This window comes from Platalea leucorodia (assembly GCF_965183815.1).
Source record: "Platalea leucorodia genome assembly, chromosome: Z".
NCBI classification, from domain to species: domain Eukaryota; kingdom Metazoa; phylum Chordata; class Aves; order Pelecaniformes; family Threskiornithidae; genus Platalea; species Platalea leucorodia.
The window spans coordinates 27,907,233-27,926,315 of NC_138858.1; the positions used below are offsets into that span (position 1 = coordinate 27,907,233).

At 40.5% G+C, this 19,083-nt stretch overlaps 2 protein-coding genes across 10 annotated transcripts in view; one reads left to right on the forward strand and one right to left on the reverse strand.

Moving 5' to 3' along the window:
* Positions 1-6,690, reverse strand: part of POLK (DNA polymerase kappa) — a 35,814-nt gene extending 29,124 nt beyond the window's left edge. For 3 of the 7 annotated variants that reach the window (XR_014230672.1, XM_082336123.1, XM_082336116.1), the window contains exon 1: positions 6,464-6,690. The gene's annotated coding sequence lies outside the window, so the exon portion shown is untranslated. The other 4 variants (XM_082336117.1, XM_082336121.1, XM_082336118.1 and 1 more) reach the window with 4 other exon arrangements.
* Positions 6,691-6,804: 114 nt separating this feature from the next.
* Positions 6,805-19,083, forward strand: part of CERT1 (ceramide transporter 1) — an 80,907-nt gene continuing 68,628 nt past the window's right edge. Inside the window, exons 1-2 of one of the 3 annotated variants that reach the window (XM_082336127.1) lie at positions 6,805-7,197; positions 10,946-11,080. In XM_082336127.1, the coding sequence (XP_082192253.1) occupies positions 7,102-7,197; positions 10,946-11,080 (231 nt within the window). In that variant the 5' untranslated portion in view covers positions 6,805-7,101. The remainder of the gene's footprint in view (positions 7,198-10,945; positions 11,081-19,083) is intronic. The other 2 variants (XM_082336125.1, XM_082336126.1) reach the window with 2 other exon arrangements.

A 19,083-nucleotide genomic window follows, 5' to 3' on the forward strand; every position in this document is an offset into this window, starting at 1 on the left:
ATGCCAATAGTGAGATGCAAAGAAGTTACTAAGATACACAACTGCCTACTTCCCCCAGAGCTCAAAAGCTAAACGTAGGAATCAAAACATATTACAGATGTAAAGGACCATCTTTTACATCCCAATTGGCCTGAGTAAGTCTCCACAGTGTGCAAAAAAATACCAATGTTGCAAATAGCAAAACAATTATTAAAGACTCCTTTCTATATGATTTTTTAACTATCATTTTTAGGATGGCTGAAATAAGGATCTAAATTAAATAGTTTCTTTAATTTCTGTAAAACTCATAAAAGCCTCCAATAACATTTCATCAAAATCTGACACCTCATTTATTGTACTATGAGCCCAGAATAAACCTATTTTCCCTCGATTAAAATGTTTTAGAGATTCCTTTATTTAAACTCATCTATTCTTAGTTTAGCAAGAACAAAACAAAATCATAACAGCTCACTTCACGTACAAATGTAGAGAAATGGATCACTCTATGTTCAAAAGATAAATGCCTCTGAAGTTAGTACTATACCAAAAACGTCAAAGAGAAGAAAAAGATAGAAAAAACCTTCCTTTCAAATATCAAAATATACATACATGAGATCCCTGGTCTTTTATTTTTTTATGAAAATGTTACAAATGACCCATTATCAAATACTACTAAAGTTTGGAGCGCTCAGTACAAGTGTGGGATGGAAAAATGTCTTCCATAAAACAATTATTAATATAATCACATCCATGTAGAAGATGGTTGTGAATAGTATGAAACTCCTAGAACACTTCGTAAGTGTACATAAGATCCTCAAAAGTCAAATATGAAATATCCAGCTTTAACACATCTTCAGTAAAAGGGTAATTCAGTGGTTTAAAACTCTAAAAGAGGCAATGTCAGCTACTTCAGAAAATATGCTTGTCATAAAACTTTTCTGGGCCACCACCTCACTGTAGTACACGCTTAAGCCAACTAAAAACCTCATAAGACAAGCAACATGAACATATATAAGCAAGCTGGATAAGTGTGTTCCCTACTGAGAATGCCACAAAAAAATCACTAATAACCATTCTTTGCCGTCACTTTCCTTTGTATTGAGATGGAATTAAGCTTAGTGTTGTAATCAGCTTCCTCTACCAAAAACCATAAACTAATGAGCAGTTACTGTTCTACATCTCAGGCGGGACAACTCGTATTTGCCAATTTGCAAAAACTTTCAGTTTATATGAATGTAAAATATAAAATATACCCCAAAGAAGTAATGTAGAAAGTTATATACATACTGAATCAAAGCATAAGAAATCAAGTTCTTTAAAAAAACAAACAAACAAACCACCAAAACAACAAAAAAGCCCAACCTAATGAAAATTGTTTTCACAAGAGATGTGGAAAGCTGTTAAAAACCACTGTAAGTGAATGAGGATACTCTTGGGCAGAAATGAAAATCACTTATACCAAAGACTATACTTCACAAGTAAGCATGAAATACTTTATCTACTTCACTACTTTTTGCCAAGCATTGAAGAATAAAGAATTGAAGAGTGAATGCAGAACAAACACGCCAAGCAGACTGATTTAAGAGTAACTCTCAATCCCAACCTTTCAAATGTTTCCCTTGCACTGGAAATTATTATAACTGGAAACCACATCACAGGCCACCTCGAAACAAAGCCTTTGGGTACTACTGAAGCAATACGATAAGTAATAAATAAAAGAGACTATACGAGACCTTCCCAATAAGACCACAACTCATCTAAATCAACATTTTTAATGGACACCACTTTGTTTTTACTCCAGTTGCTAATCAAGATTGAACTGGTGCTACACTTCTCATTCCACTCACTGCACAGAAGTATATTCATCTAGGCTGTGCATGCAAGTGTTCCAAGTCACCATTGTTAAAGAACTAAAACCCAGCTAATACACCTTGATATAGAAACTCATGTACCAATAGTCAGGCCACTTGAACAATAGGTTTCCCACAAATGCATTGCTTTATGTCTTGAATATCTAAGACAAGAACAAACATACATTCAACAAACTAGGAAAATTCAATCTGCTAGAATATTTTTAACATTTCTGGTATTTAAAAGGTTACACTACAAATTCCAATAGTGTATTTGATTTCGTACTACTTGATTCATTACTTGGATAAGGATTTTATCCCCAAACAGTAACATTACATTACATACTTTCCAACAAGAAGTGGACCTGTCTTTTCTGAGTATTCATTTTGCACGGAGACATTCTGGCTGATGAGATCAAATTTAACAAACTCCTTAGCTCTCATTTCCTTGTAAAAACATGTTCCTCTGATAACGATTTAAGTATCAGCTGCTCTAAAGTCTCTCCTTCTTAGCAGGATAAACCACCAACAAAGACATATGCATGCAAGCACATCAGACTGTCCTTCTGAACTATCTGCTCAATTCTTTTCAGCTGCAGTGGGTTTGATATTTACTAGAGCCCTGGTTTCCAAATAGCCCTGAGAAGAGGACTGCTGTCAGTTTTAATCCTGTATTGATTTACAAGAAAAGAACTGGCAGGAGGAACTGCACAACAGTGTTATTAGCATTTAACATACGCAGTGTTAACCACCTAGGTTCCCTACTAGTGCATTCAGAACTGCTACTGTTTCACTATTCTCTCTCTCACAATATATAATAAAATCTAGTTCCCTACAAAACAGAATCTTCTAAGAAAGACCTTAAGCATTTTTACAAATGTAATAAGCCAAGGTACATGATAAATTAATACTGAACAGAAAACCAGGCCAGGATTCGCAGAAGTGAAAATTCCAAGTGCCCAAGCTGACACAGCTGAACGGCACTATTTTTCAAGTAGCAGCTGACTCAGCATTTTACAAAAACATAGATCCCATATAAGCACCTAGAATTAGCCTTCAAAAAACAAAGACGTAGAATTATGTCTTTTCTGAACTCACTGGCTTTAAGATACAGCAAATTACAAGCAATTCGATCCTTTAAAAAGTAAATAATTCACACTGCAATGTAAACAGATAATAGAGGCTGCTTCTGACAGTGCCCAAAATTAAATGTCAAAATATGTGTTTTACACCATTCATCAAACTGTTTGAATAATTCTTTACTTATGTGAAGAGCAACACAAGTGAAACAAGTGGAATCCTTATCCCTTATTAATATTCTGCAGGTAAGATGCAGTATAATTCTGCTGTAAATCCTGCTTTCAGCTTCTGTGTCTAAAAAACCTTATGCTTTAAAACATCATAGTTTATTCAAAGGGCAAAGAACTGTGGTATCTTCTGTTTCTATTCAGCATTTTACAAGACCTTTTAAACGGAAAGATTTATCTCAAGTTTCTAACCAAGTTTTCCTAGTACTTCTAGATTACTGAAAACAAATGTTTTAGCAGTTTAATCCATAAAGAAAATAATGAAGGAACTGAACTATTATTAACAACATTCATCAGTAAAAACTACACCAGAAGCAGTGTAGTTATCTGCAACCTCATTTCTACAGATATGTTTATTGCCAATATATTAATAAATAGCAGTAATCTTCTGTTTATTTTTTTACTTAGAAGAAAAACCTTAAGACAGTGATACACAGAGATCACAATTGTTTTAGAAAAAAATTGAATCATTTATATCTCAGAGCCTATAGTATTAGGCAATATGCTGTGGCATAAACAAAGCTCCTTCAAGGATCCTCTTAACAAAAATAGTCTTAAATTTAAGAACAAATATAACCATGAGCATGAACATACTAGAAAATGTTTATACACTAGTGGTGAATGTGTTTTAATAACATAAAATGAACATGCTAAACCAGAAGGTACAATAGCGGAAATAAGAGATATAAAAAGGGACAAGAAAAAGATTTATGAAGTTACCCACCTTATGATGTTTATGACTGATATCTTTAGAAGTAAAGCTTAAAAAAAATTTTTATATTACAAGTAGTATATCAGCAATACAGAACAACAGTATCTGTTCCACTATTCTAAGAAAGGTGATGACTATTTCCAGTTAAAACAATGATTTGTAAACTTCTTGCAATCTCTAAGACACCAGAAGGTGTACAGATTTAGTATTGGGGCTTGCAATGAAAGAACAAACACAGCAATGAAGTGCAAAATAAAGGTCTAGTGGAAAAGGCATAGAAGGAGGTAGAGAGGAGCGAGTGGTCTACATCAGTATATCAGTTTGATCATCGCCATCTCCCACATTTTGGTTTGCATCGCAGATTGGTCTTGGAGCAGGCAAACCAGATTCCTTTCAAACTAAACTAAACTGGAAGTCTGTGCTTTCAGAGCACACCTGATGCATTACAATTGCTAATGCGGGTGCCCTCCATGGGACAAGACTAGTGCTAGTCGGAAGCTCTTAAAGCATATATAAGATGAACTTAAGGTCCTCAGCAGCAAATCTTTCCTTTACAAATCTGCTCTCACTGCACCACGTTCTTTCTAATGCAGATATGGCCTGATCTCATTAGGAGTAATGGACAGCAAGTTATATATGAAAAAGATGGTCAGAACATTAGAAAGAGGAGTTAATTTACATAAGGTATTCACAATCCCAATACACCTTTCGGAAGAACATAAGCTGGTGACATTGTGGAAAAAGTAAGACACGTTAGGAGGATGGAAAAAAAAAATCTAGTCAGTACAGACAAAGCATTATATGAAAAATTGAAAAGGCAAACCTTTTAGTACCCAGTATTTACTCATTTGAAGGTTGGTTATAAAATATTAGCTAGAATTAATAATTAAACAAATATTCTCTCTAACAGGGATGAATGTTAGTTAAAGAACAACCAGAAAGAACATCTACCCATGGCATTTCGATTTTTTAACAACAGTTTGAGTCAGTCTATATTGGGGGGGGGGCAGGGATAGTAACTTCTGGAACTGGGTGAATAGTCCTAGACCGAAAGCATGACAGCACATCGCTATGTAGTACTGCTGGCAGTGTATCACTGCCACTGACAAAAGGATTTGCTCAGACATGTCTCTTCACCTCCTGCTCTCAATCAGGATAGAGAAAGAAGTTCATTCAGAGTTTAACGGGGAAAACACTACTGGCTTTACAGGTGATATCACTTAACTTCATCAATATACTGCACAGAAAAACTATAAATTATTCTCATACGTATCAATATATACAAAACTCAGCCACTCTGTTTGCTTAACAGATGCGGTACACTGGAACAGACACTGAGAAAAAATAACTTGCTTGGTTTCTTTCCAAACAGCTGGTGAATCAAAGAACATAGTTTCTCAATGCTTTATATAGTAGAAAATCATCTAAAATAGCATCCACAGTAGACTCATATAAAAATTTTTCTGTGCCTTCCAGTGATTACACAAGTTTTAAGATGTCTGTGACTGTTCTTTATTTCTAATTGTCTAGGACAATGATGCTGCTTTACCAATCACACTCAGTGCTGCATTCATTGTAAATATCTTTATACCAGAGACTTTGAGCTGGTACTAATGTTATTTAACTTTTAGCTGCTACATATCTAGAGAATGCATCTGTGTCAATACTAAGAGTTCTTTCAAAAAAATAATAAACCCTCAATGGAAACTTTCAAGCAGCATAACATGGAAAAATTACACAACGATTTGTCATAAGGAGGAAGTCAGAGAAAATACAATTGCACAGCATTGCTCTTGCGATATAACCAGAAGTGTGTGTTCCAAAACTGAAGTTTCCTCAACCAACACTATTTAACACACTTTTTTTTTTTTTTTTCTTCAAGAAATCACGAGAAAGGAGATGAGCCAGCACAAATCTCAAGTCCTTCCCAACCCACTACATCTGGTCATAAATTGTGAAGTGACACGTTCAACTGCTTTTTTTTTTTTTCTCCTTTCTGCAAATATTTCTCCACCCATAAATATGGGCGAGTACACATATCTCAGACGTAAGTCTGAAGGAAAAAAATATCGTCTCCTTCCCTAAACTGCGAAAATATTAGGCAAATAAAAGACAGGACACCGCTACCTCGCAGCTGAGGCAGGCTGCTGACCGCCACTTGCGCTCTGCTCCTCACACGCCTCTGGGCACAGCAAGCTGAAGCGGAACGAAAGCGGGCGGCTCCGCGGCGCCCGCCAGCCGGGAAGGAGCGGGCTGCCGAGCCCGCCCGCCGCCGCACAGCGCGGCCGCTGGCCACGCCGCCGCCCACCGCGGCCTCCTCGCCCCGCGGGCCCGGCGAGCGGCGCGAGTGCCCGCCAGCCCCGCGCGGGCGGCAGAGACCCGTTCCCTGCGACCGGACGGCCCGCCCTCCCCTCCCGCCTCAGCCGGGAGCCGGCAGCACCACCCGCCCCTTCCTGCGGCCTCCGCGGCCACCATTTTTGTTAAGGGGAAGGTTTGGCGCTCACCCCCCGAGTCCCGCCGGTTTGAGGCAGGGAAGACGAGGCCACATCTCTCACACTAGAGCAAGCGGGGCCGGAGGGACGCTTCGCCTCGCTAAAGAAAGAGCCCTCCTTTACCTCACAAAAACTAAAGCAAACACCGCCCCAAGCAGCGCCGGGAGCGGAGTTCCCCACCTCACCGGGGGCAGGGAGGCGAAACCCGCCGGTAGCGCCACAGAAACGACGGAACCAAGATGGCGGCCGCTTGCCGCCGGGAGTGAGACGGCCGCCGCGGCGGACTACACCTCCCGGCACGCCGTGCGGCACCAGCGAGCCCTAGAAACTACCCTTCCCGAGAGGCAACGGCGGCGGGACCGGTGGGGCTGGGCGGGCGGGCGTGGGGCGGAGCCGGTAAATAGTGGCACAGAGCGCCCGCCTGGCGTAAGATGGCGGCGGCGGCCGGAGCGGCGGGGCTGTGAGCGGAGTGCGCGGCAGGCGGGCGCGCGCTCGCCCCTCCTCCCCTCGCCACCTCTATGTTGTGGCTCCTGCCGCGGGCCGGGGCCGCGGAGCTGCCGTGAGGGGGACGCCCGTGCCTGGGCGCCGGCCGGTCGCTGGCAGGGGCGGGCGGCGCTGGTGGCACCCGCGGGCGCGGAGCGGTGCCGCTCAGGTAGCGCCTGCCGTTCCCGTCCCTTCGGGAGGAGGAGGAGGCTGAGGCGGCTGTGGGCGGGGCCGCTCCGGCTCTTCCCTGCTCGGCGGTGGCTGCGGCTCGGGTCTCCATGTCGGACAACCAGAGCTGGAATTCCTCCGGCTCCGAGGAGGACCCCGAGACCGAGCTCGGGCTGCCCGCCGAGCTCTGCGGGGTGCTCAGCAAGGTAAGCCGCCTCTCCCCCTCCCCGCAGTCCGCTCCCCGCGGCCTCTCGCTTCCGCGCTCCGGCCTTCCCCGCCCGCTTCGCGGCTGGCGAGAGCTGTCAGCCCCGTCCGCCTGCCTCCTGCCGGCTCCGGAGGAGAAGGCCGAGGCGCCCGGCGCCCGTGGAGGGGCTGGTGGGGGGGCCGGGAGGCTCCGCGGGAGGCGCTGGCGCGGCCGGGGCAGCCGCCACCTGACGGCGGGGAGCCTGCCAGGCAGCCGCTGCGCCGCCCGGCGCCGGCCGCCCGCCCGCGCCCCCTCCCTCAGCCGCGGGCACCGGCGCATCCCCGCCGCCGGGCCCCCCGCCTCTGCGCAGCTGCCGCCCGCCCCTCCCCAGCCCGGGAGGAAGCCCTTCCTCGGGGGAGAGCCGCGGGCGCCGCTTCAGCCCGGCCGGGCGCCTGGGGGAGGCGTCGTTGCCGCCCGGCGCCGGAGTCCCTGCCGCCCCCCTGCCCCCCGCCCCGAGCCCGCCGGCTGCCGGGCGTGAGGCTCCGGGGAGCCGGGCCCGGGAGGAGGCGGCCGGGTGCGCCGGGGGAGGGCGTCTCCCCCGCGCCTCAGGCTCCTGGCCGGAGCCGGCGGCGGGCCCGGTGCGGGCTGGGGCCGCCGCACCCCGCTCCCCTCCCGGGAGATCCCGAAGGCAGGCGCAGCCCGCGGCCGCCCCCCAGGAGCGGGCACCGGCAGAGGAGCGGCACAGCCCTCTTTAGGCCAAGTATCAAAACAGGGCAATAAAATACTCCTGCAGCAAGAGATGCTGGAGGTGGGGAGGAGCGGAAGGAAAATTGCCCTAAAGCTTGTTTCGCCTTTTAAAAATAAACACAATTTTTTGCTCTTTTGTCGCTGAAAATAAGATGACTTGCAAGCGTGTGTCAGGTGATACTGGGAAATTTTATTTTTAGGAGTACTTTGAAGTTCAATTACTAAGTTTGAACACAGACTTTTTTTATTATTACAGAAAGAACCTTCAGAATAATGTTGAAATATCTTTAGAGTTAAAGTACTATGTTTTGAATTTTTTTCCTGCCTTACACGATAAGGCTGGACACAAGCCAGCATAGGAGGCACAGGTCACAGGATACAGAGATCATCAGCCCGCCCTGGATGCTGAGAAAACAGCCATTACGGGGCTAGCACTCTGCTTTTTGTGAGGGACTCAGTGAACTCCTTCTAGGCTGAAAATGTTTCTAACCCCAGAGATGAGAGGAACGGTTAGGAGAAAAGAAGGGTCTCAGCTTTGATTTGTAAGGTCCTGTCATCTCATAGTGGATGGGGCAGGGAGAGGATGAGACGGATGTGAGATACTACAGCAGTTAAAATGTGAGGTTTTGGTTTAGTGTAGTTTTATTGAGGTTTTTTCTATTGCAAAGTTTTCCTTTGATTAAATGCTTCCATCATTGGAAACTGTAATATCTGTCAGATGTAATTGATTTTTATGTTGGCAAATTAAATCCTTTGTTAAGTCCAGGTGTTGTTTCTTACTGGCATAGCAGGTGAAGCCATAGCTTCTGACATTCTGTAGCTTATGTATGGCTAACTTCTTATTTTTCTGGATGATTATGCTGAGTGTAGCTAACGCTGCCTTTCCTGTGAGAACACGGGATGTAATCTGAATAGTCAAGTATGGTGAAACCTGTTGCAGTGAATATGCTTAAGGAATAAGTTTACCTTTTGCTAGTTAATGCCTCAGTAATACCCGAGACTAATTAAAATGACATGGTAGCATACCAAACTTTCTACTAAGGAAACGTCTATTTTTCATAACTTCTTGTGTATAGTTAAATTCTAAAGCAATAAAAATAGGCTGCACTTCTCTCTGTGCTTAGTAGTGTTTCAGTTGTTCTGCCCTTCAGTAAAGAGAGAAGCTTTGAAGGAAATGGAGTAATTTGGTGAAAGAAGCTTATTAGAAGTACATGCTGCTGGTCTTTTTAAATGTTTCAGAACTCTAGGCTTTTTTCCATTGTATTTACTGCTAAAAATTTTAAGGTGGATATGAGGAAAGAACTTAAATGTGGAAGAGTCTTTCTGGAAGCACAAGAATCTAGATGCTTGAAAAAACAGTGGTCTTGTCTTTGCCAAAACCTTGTGCCCACCCAGTATACTTTAAGGAATCTCTTAATTCATGGCATGTTTTGATTGCAACAGCAAGCATTGATTGCAACAGCAAATGCAAGATTCAATGCTATATTTGCCTCACTTAACTCTGTCAAAGAAGGAAAGTTGCTTTCTTCCCTGTCCCTTGCTCTTTTGCCCAAGATAACTTTGAACTCTGCCTTTCACATCTGGGAGGAGTTGGGAATATGAGAGACAGGAAGAGAGGAAGGCAGGAAATAATATACCTCTGTGACTGCTTATGCTACCAGTTCGTGTACTAAGCACAGCAGCGGCTTTCTTTAAGAAATACTGAACTTAGCAACTTCATGTATTATGAGATCAAAAAGGGCTTTATCTTTGGAGAGCAAATCAAGGTCTTACCTACACTTGAAAATTGTTAGGAATTTCTCAGCCATATAATTTGTTTTCCTTAGACCTCTTCTTGTTATTACTGGAGTTAACATAGAGTTAACTAGAGTTAACATATGGGACATGTATTAACTCATATGTGTAGTATAATGTGGAAGCAAGCTTGTTAGTTGGATTTCTTCCCCCCCTTATTTCTCAGAGCTTTTTGTCAAAGAATTGTTGTCATGGTCAAAGAAATGCTTGCATGATAAAATTATTTTCGATGCTTTTGTTTCCATTTTTATCTAATTTGCAATTTTTGCACTCTGAAGACCAAGCATCGGTGGATAGTCAGAGTTACAGAACAGTCCTGATGCTCTATCAGTGTCATATGAGTCTACAAAGTGCAGTTGGGTAGATGTTGCAAATATGAGATTAAATAACCAGAATTTTTAGACACTACTTACTAGCTCTCTGTATGGTGAATCCAGGACTTGTTCCTGGAATATCAGTTTCATTCCGTGTGTGAATGTGGAGTCCCTAGAAAAATCTGAATAACAAAAGGGTGATTGTATGTCTCCTGATAAGCAAGTATCTTCTTAATGAGAAAGTCGTGAGGAATTAAAACCTGAAGCAATATCTATGGGAAATATTAAATTGGTGAAGAACTGATTACTCTAGGCACTACAGTAGTTATATACTGTACCATGGGGTAATGGCATGTTTGTATTTATGTGAAGAGAACTAGATACTTCAGTAAAATCATTTTTGTAGAAATTAACTTCTATATAAAATAAATTATTTCACGTTCCACTTAAGTTTGGCTTTTGGTCTAACTCCAGATTTTAAATCAGGTGGCTAAACTCACCCTAGTGATCAATGTTTGGTGTTTTCCCCCCCCCCACTTTCCTCAATATATGTCATCAGTATGTTTATTACCTTGATTTTAACTGGCCTTGGCAATGCAGTTGCAGTCAAGACATCTGTTATCATGGAATGTCCTGAGTTGGAAGGGACCACAAGGATCATCGAGTCCAACTGCTGTCCCTACAATCCTGTCCCTGTTATCTTGTTGTTCATTTGAAACAGCTGGATTTTAGTACTGTTAAGAGTTTGTAAAATTATTTTAGGAGCTCTGAGCAGAATAAAATTCTCAATTGGAAGAACTTTTAAAAATTAGTTGCTTTTTTCCTCCTCGTGCTTGAAAGCCTGAGAAATACCAGCCACGCTGTCTTTTATTGCTATTTTTCTATTAGCTGATCTTTGAAATTTTTTTTTTGCAGTGGACCAACTACATTCATGGGTGGCAGGATCGATGGGTAGTTCTGAAAAGCAACACACTCAGTTATTGCAAGTCTGAAGATGAAACAGAGTTTGGCTGCAGAGGGTCTATCTGTCTGAGCAAGGCTGTGATTACAGTAAGTGCTATTTCATTACTGCCATCTTGTCATGTTTTGGGATGTTACATATTTGTAGGCTAATGTCTGGTGAAAGCAAACATGGGTATGGCAAATTCTATTAGGTCATCTATTATGAAAGTTAGTGGTATTAGTGGAACACTGTGGAGCGAGGCAAGGAGTTCCTATTAAGAAAACAAGCTGTTCTCATTTGCAGCTGCAGTAAGCAGCTTTTCATCTCTTGTGTTAGAGGTTTCTGTGGGCAGGGATACAGTTTGCCTCTGGAGGCTGCAAAGTCTTTCCAGGGGTTCGCCTAAGACCCTGGACCAGCTTCCCAAAGGAGGTACCATCTGTCACAGTCTTTATGCTTTGCACTAGAGAGAGAGGGTAGTAGTTCTTTGACTGTACCTTCTGAACATGACGCTGTAGAACAATTCCAAAATAAAATGTTCTAGCACATGCTTCCTCCAAAGAAGAAGTTAGTGTGTTGCTGGTTTTGTCTAATGCTACAAGATCTGGTATTGCACTGGTAAGAATAAAGAGCCTACGTATAAATGAAATCTCATAAAGATGAATTGGCCTTAGAAGATGAAGAAAAATATCTGCTTTTTGTGTCTATCAGAATTATGGTAAATAAAGCATGCTGTAGCTTTTCTGTGTTACTGTTAAACAGTCTGGTTAATGTGATTTAGGGAAAAAACAGCTAGACTTCTGCGTTCCTAGAGTAGTAGTGTTACATCTTACTATTTGTGTTCTTATTCCACCCAATGTGTTTTTTTCAAACTGAATTAAGGGTGACAAATGAGAAGGTTTGTTTCTTACTAATATTCAGCTTACAAATAGAATTTTATTAAACACATCTTGGTTTGGAAGAAAAAAGACTGGATTGGTTATGTGAACTGTATGCATTTTGGAAAAAAGCTTGTAAAGAAAAAGCAGGTTTTTACATTTAGATGTCTGACAGGTATTGCAGTCATGTAAAAATTAACACAGGACACCTCATTTATTTTAAAAATTTTTAAACTGCTTAAACTTTTAAAACTTGCTCAAGATCTGACTTACTCAGGAATATATGATGCACGGCAGTCTCTAGGAATTCTGACTTAAGTGTACTTTTGGCAGTCTGTAGTAGTACCAGCCTCTGATCAGGACTCCCAAAAAGGTCTCAAGTTCACTAGCAAGAGGCTTAACATGCCAGGCAGAGACAGGAAGGTAGTGGCAAGGAGGTAGGCCAAGGGACATCTGGAAGTATGCTGTAGAGCACATCTCAGCAGCCTGAACTCCAGTTGTGGTGGCGGAGTGAGATACAGTGATGCTGCTATTGCTGCTGGAATGTTTTGGTACATTGCGCTTTGTGGAGGGAAGTTGGCGAGCTTATCTTCTGACTAGGAAGTGTGTAACACTGGAACTTCTTACAGATAGCTTTTTTTCCTCTTCTATCTGGCACTTGTTACATCTGGTAACTTGGAGCTGAATCATTTTTTTAGTTCTTCAGCTTCTTGAGTACATTGAGAAAGAAACTACAGAGTTGGAGAAAATAAAAAGTGGGCACAGTTCTAAAAGCTGACATTTTAGTTGTTCCGTTTTCATTCAGGCTCATGCTTTGTGAGTGGTATTTGACAGTTTAATTGCTTGATTGTGGTTTGATATGGCATCTCTGAAACCTAGTAAACTCTAGTTAATTATTTCTAGCTGCAGTTAAAGTGATTGTTGTGTAAGTATTAGAGGTTCAGGAATACTATTGGATCATTTCATGTCTCTATGATACAGAAATTTGCTTTTGAAACTGTCATGTGATTATTCTCTCTCTTATTTTTCAGAAGTCATTGTTCTAAGCCAGAGTTTTAGCATGAATGCTTCTGGTTTGATAGTTGTTTAGTAGGAAATAGAATACTTCTTTTAAAACTTATGTTTTCAATAGAAAATTGATTGCGCTCAAAGATAAATGGTTAAAATATTCCTCCTGAGGTACATAGTTAATATTTACTTTCATGTCCTTGTAATGTCTTACTAACTATAAGCTTACTAGCATGTATTTAAATGTATAGGAGAACACCAATAGCTGATAAAATAAATGTTGAGGTGATAATGTGTGAAAACTACTTTTGCTATCAGTGGAACTTTCTTCACTGTATGTCTTGTGATTACTTTGGTAGAGAGGGGAAGTCAGGGTTCCTACTGGTTTAATGTTCAGTAGCACTGATGTTATGTAGTTGGGATCTTAATCTTGAATATTTTTCAACAGCCTTTCACTGTACTTTAAGTTTAGTTTTCCTTGATCTTGCTGATCCAGAGTCAGGCATAGTAACTACTTATCTCCTAACCTGGTGTATTTCTGTAAGTTTTCCTTCAGTACAAAGCAGGACATGAGTGGTGTGAGATGGTGTTGACAGCTGTAAGGTTTACTTGTAGGAACGGGTGATTGGATTTTCATGAAGCTTTCTTTTAGGCGCTCAGATTAGGTATACACATTTGGATTCAACAGGGAATGTAATGATTTTCTGTGTGTAATTAATGCTACTAGTAGTATAGAATGTCCATGTTTTGTTGATGTACAAGCATAAATTTGGAAAGCTGCTGACACTGAGTAGTCTTACTGTACTTCCAGCAATGAAGATCAGCCTGATGATAAGTCATAGTATCAGCTGAGATGTGAATGTTGTATTCAGAAAGCCACAACTGCTTCTGCTCTTGTTTTATCATTCCTATCACATTGGGCAGAGATTGATAGACACATAATTCTACAGGGATATTTTGAGACACTTGTCTCTCCCCTCTTTATTTAATGAGAGGAAGACTTGTTAAATCAGCTTGTTTAAAATAGCTTCTTCAAGTATTTCAAATGTAGAATTATAATGTCATCCCTCCAAAACAGGTAGGTACCTGTGACGATAGTCTTTATTTGAATGAAAAAGATGGGGTCTGGTTGGACTACTTGCTATATTAACCACTGGGACTGAAAAGAGCTGATTTTTCTGGAATAGAGGACTAAAGAATGAATTTTTATTTTATGCTCACTGGATTATATCAAGTAATGAAGTGTTAAGAAGTGGCCACGTGAATTAAGTTACAGGGGAGGACAATGAAAGTCAATACATGATGCTAACTGAGTTGCTTTTAGCCAGATAAGGAGAAGCACCTCAAAGGTGTTTAATTGATTTATAACAGGGTGGAGGCTTGAACTCAAGTTAAAAGTTCTGCTATGTGGTCAAGGGATGAAAGGAAATCATGGATATTATAAAAAAGTTCATTATAAAAAGTGCAGATTTAAGCTTTGTTATATTATAACATATCCAGTCTAGCCTGGATATCCTAAATTACTGCTGTAGTTGGTTGTCAAAGCCAGATGGCATTTATTAAGGATACCCTTCATTACCATGAAGTTTTGTAGTTCTTTCATTCCTAAGGTGAAACTTTCAATGGGGACTTCTGTGTACATGATCAGGAGTGGATGTTGGTGGCAGTCCTGTTGTTGTGGATTCGTGGGATTCAGCTTCGGAGTTGGAAGGTCTAGGGTCTGTCATTAAAAGAAGAAACAGAAGTGCTCTGTAGAGCTGGAAGTCCAGCTTCCATGCAAACTGGCCTTTTCAGCTTGTACAGTCTTCACCTTGATTACTGTGTCTGTTCTGATAGTGCCATTGCTGCTTTTGTACAGAGTGACTTGCAGTAACTCATGCAGTCACAGTGTGATGTATCAAGAGTAACGTGGTATGCATAGAATACCTTAAGCTGGAAGGGAACTCTTGAGGTCATTTGCTGTCCCCCCCCACTTCAGGCAGTCTCACAGAAAGGCCAGGACTAATTTAATCCTCGTGGTAATTTATATTAATAGATTTTCAAACCTGTTTACAGACTCTTAACAACAAAGCGTTTCTCTCATGAGTTCTAGGGGTTTTCCGGAAAGGATTTGGCTGATCAGGATAGCTCTTCTGCGTGGATCCATACGGAGGATCTTGAAAAATGCTTGGAGGAATGTCATGGTTGATAAATTTTAAGAATGCTCGAAGTCAGCCATGTGTGAACTTTTTATTTTTTGTCACTAGAGGTGACTGCCTGTACAGGAAGAGTTCCAAAAGCTTATGTTCCAACTTCACCTTCAGCTTTTCTTCCAATAGGATTCATACTTGCCATGTTGTTTTAATCCAGTGGTTGGTCTTTATCTTCCTTTCTGTATATATTACTGATGTAGGAAAACCTCTTAATTTCGAATTTGGTAGCTTAAATGCAATGCAGTAACCGTGATGCCATGATTTTCTTTGTTTTGGTTATACTGTGATGATGCATATATATGTCAAAATCTTAATGGAAACATGCTGTTGGTTATTAGTCTTTTTCTTTTAAGAACACTTTGTTGTTATTGTGTTATAAAGAGGCATTTAGACAGTTCTGTGGAAATGCCTGGACCAGGATTGAGCAATAAATTCAGTTTGCATAGTGGAGATATTTTCAGTTATCTAGGTTTGGGTTTTTTTTTCCAGAAACAGTAATTAGAAAGCCCTGTTGCTTAAGGAAGGCAGTAATGATATTTTATGTTAATAGACAAGTTGCAATCCATTCACCTACAGAATGGACTTCTGAAAGGGTGGATTTCTTGAGTATCTATTGTGTATATCTGGAGCTCAGGGCAGGCAAGAAGATAGAAAACTGAAGTCTGCCTGAGACATCTTAGTGAATTGTCTTAGCTTTTTTTTCTAAATAACAATAAATTGCTGTTGTGAAGAACTTAATAAATATTCATGTTATAAATTAGGGCTGGTATAAACATGAGTTAGTTCCAGTTTACAAAATGAACAAGACCACTGTACATGAAAGAGCTGAACTGGCAGTTTCCAATTTTAAGCTTCTCATTTCCTTACACATAGTCTGAAGAAAGAAGGAGATGGTTCTTTCCAGTAGTCAGCCACTAATAATAAAAAACTTGCCCCACTTTTTAAAGATATAGTTAATTCCTCACTCTAGTGGTATTTCTAGTTTATTTATAGTATGATGCTGGCCACCATTAATAATTGGGCACTTGTGAGGGGAAGTACAGATTGACATTTTTAAAAATAGATCGACAAGTTAACAGAGGATGCTTCATGCATTTGTAAATTTAAACAGATACAGAAGCGTCCTAAGAGAGCTTTTTTCACGGAAACTTTAAACTCTACAAATATTTGTTTTAGAATAAAGGTGTGTATTTTTAATTGAAGGAAATGTCAGTGCTAGACAAATATTCTTAGTAGTATTGTTTAAAATACTTTTAGCATGAAGAACCACGTCTGCAAAATAGACTTTCAAAAATTTATGTTGACATTAACAGTAAGTTGGTGTGTTTCTTTTGAATTTTAGAAAATGTGAAATGTAACAGTATTCAGAAGCAGTTGGACTGGTAGTGTATAGAAGTAGACCCACTTGGAGGACTAATGTGGGTAAACTTTGGATTTGCTTTTTTCTAGCTACTGCTCTGAACTTTGATCTTACTAACAGACCTGCTTATGATAAAAGAATGATGTAATTGCGGCTTTTATTTGCTGATAGGTTTGATTCAGTCTGTTGCTAGTTAAGTTGAATGGGAACTGATCACTTTTAGTTGGTGAAAGCTTTTATTAAAGAAATTAAACTATAAATCTGTGCCCTGGGCAGAAATACCATAGCAGTAAATTTATAATAATTGCTAATTGCATTGGAAAATACTGTTTCCAACTGTCTGAGGTTGGAAGACAATCCATTTTAGTATGAAGTGATGAGCATTTAATTAAATAATTAATCTTCTGTAATTTGATAAAGTGCTTTCTCAGCCTTAATTGCTACTAAAAAGATGACCTGAGTAAACTAAGACATAGCCTACAAGCCCTAACTAGATAGGGGTTTATTTAGGACACATGACAATTAGTACTTTTAGACTTTGGTGTGTGCCTTAAATAATCAAGTAGCTAAATCCAGACTGGTGGTGGGAGAGAAATCTGAATGGATATTCTAGACAGAGGCAAGTGTGGTCAGGAATGCTTACTCATACGTGAAAGGCCCGAGGTGATTGTATTCTGGATAGGAAAGTGCCAAAGAGCAACAAGAGACAGAGGGAGAGAAAGGGAGTTGATGTGTAGGAGATAATGACAGTGGGCTGGTGCCGGTGCAGCAGGCAGAAGTTGCTTGGAACATGGGATTCTACTGGACAATTATTTTTAGCATTCACATCCTCTGTACAAATTTGTATATGTCTTTGAGTTACCTGAACCAGCAATGGGTGGGTTGATGTTCAGAGTGAAAATGTCAGAATGTTGCCCTGTATTTATCAAGGTGCTATAGAGTGCTAATATCCTTGGCAAACCAAAAGCAATTATTTGGCAGGGTGGAGAAATAGAAGATTTCTTTCTTAGTATGTATTAAGGAAATTAAGTCAGAAGTAGAGAAATATGTATCCAGATCAGCTCAGGTGAGACTGTTCTTCATATTATGATGAAGAATTACATAATGATTAAGATGTGAAAAAAATCAGTAATGTGTATTAACCAAATATTTTAGGATTACTTAATATTGCTGAAGCTTTAGTACTTTAATATAATCCTGTGTTACTACACACTTGAAATAAGGGCTGTAATCCAACAGTACTTCTGTCAACTTTTTATTATCAATTAGAATATTATTCCCCCACTTGACTTTTTTTTTATTAAGAGCATTAATTAAGTTTTAACAGTTTATGATTTGACATCCACTTCAGGATCATAATTTTTGCCCATGGTTTATATTGGAGCATTTTCATGCTGTGGAGCATTTCTCACGGATGCTGTACCAAGCCTTAAATAATTCCAGTGTTTGCATTTGGTGTTAAAGCTATGATTTTATACCTTAGCAATTTTTTCTGTGGTATTTGCAATCCTTATTCTTGCTCAATCTGAATTTCTGTGCATCTTCATAAGATTGATTTATAGTTGATTTATTGTTCGTGGATACAGTTCGTTCATATGTCACCCCCCGCTGGGGTTGTGGTGTTGCTCAACAGTCCTGCTAGGCAACCTGCTGTTGATTATCTGATCTGTCTTGTGATAGCCATTAATGACATTTTTAACGTCTCTATTGAGGATTTGTACAACACCAGACCTTGATTTCTAATATGCATTCCTAGAATGCCAAGTAAAAAGGTCAGAATACTTTTTTTAATCTACTAATATGCAGCTGCACCAGGCCATCTCCTGTTTTGCTGTCTCCTGAAGTTGCTAACTTACCAGCCTTTTGCTTCTGTTTGTATGCTCACAGGTGAATAGGAGTGTTGTTTCTGCTTCTGCCAGTTCATCTTTTTGCCTCCTCCTTTAGGGATACGCTTCAGTTCCTGCTTTTGCCATGTTCCTTGTGAATTCTAATGAATGTGGATTAAATGAAATATTCTGGCCGACTTCAGCCACTTCTTAGTCTGTTTGGTGTGTCTTTCCACTCAATTGAAGTCCACTATTCCTCAGGGAAGAGGACCGGTTAAAGAGAATTTGCTACCCCATGTTTCCAGGCACTTAACCCAGATTGTATTGTGACTGGTGTCCATATATTCTTTAAGCTTTTTAAGTTGCTCTCTTTTAAGGAGAAAAGTTGCTCTTTTTCTTAAGCTCCCTTTTTATATAGATATATATATACACAGATATAATTATCAAGGAATAATTATCAATGAGTTAGAGATAGCTGTGATGGGAGAGTTTAGACTGACAAATCAGGTCAATTTTAAACTTCAGAATGAAAGCTTTATGTTCCCATTCATTAGCAGCATGCCTTGTGCTTATAATTAGTTCTTGCACATTGTTAATTATCACTATACATCAGTTCTTTACACACTGACCATTATCATGATGTATTCAAAGCAGTCAGTCTTATATCTGACTTCTAAATTAGCTGCAAGTATGCAGTACCATATAGCCAGTACCATACAGCTAGCCTGATACCTTTGTTCTTCATGGTCCTAGTTGCTGAGGTCAAGGTGACCTGACTGAAGAGCTCTTCAATAAGGGGTGGGGGGAGGTGGATGACAGGACAGGGACAGAATTGAAGTAGGCATCTTC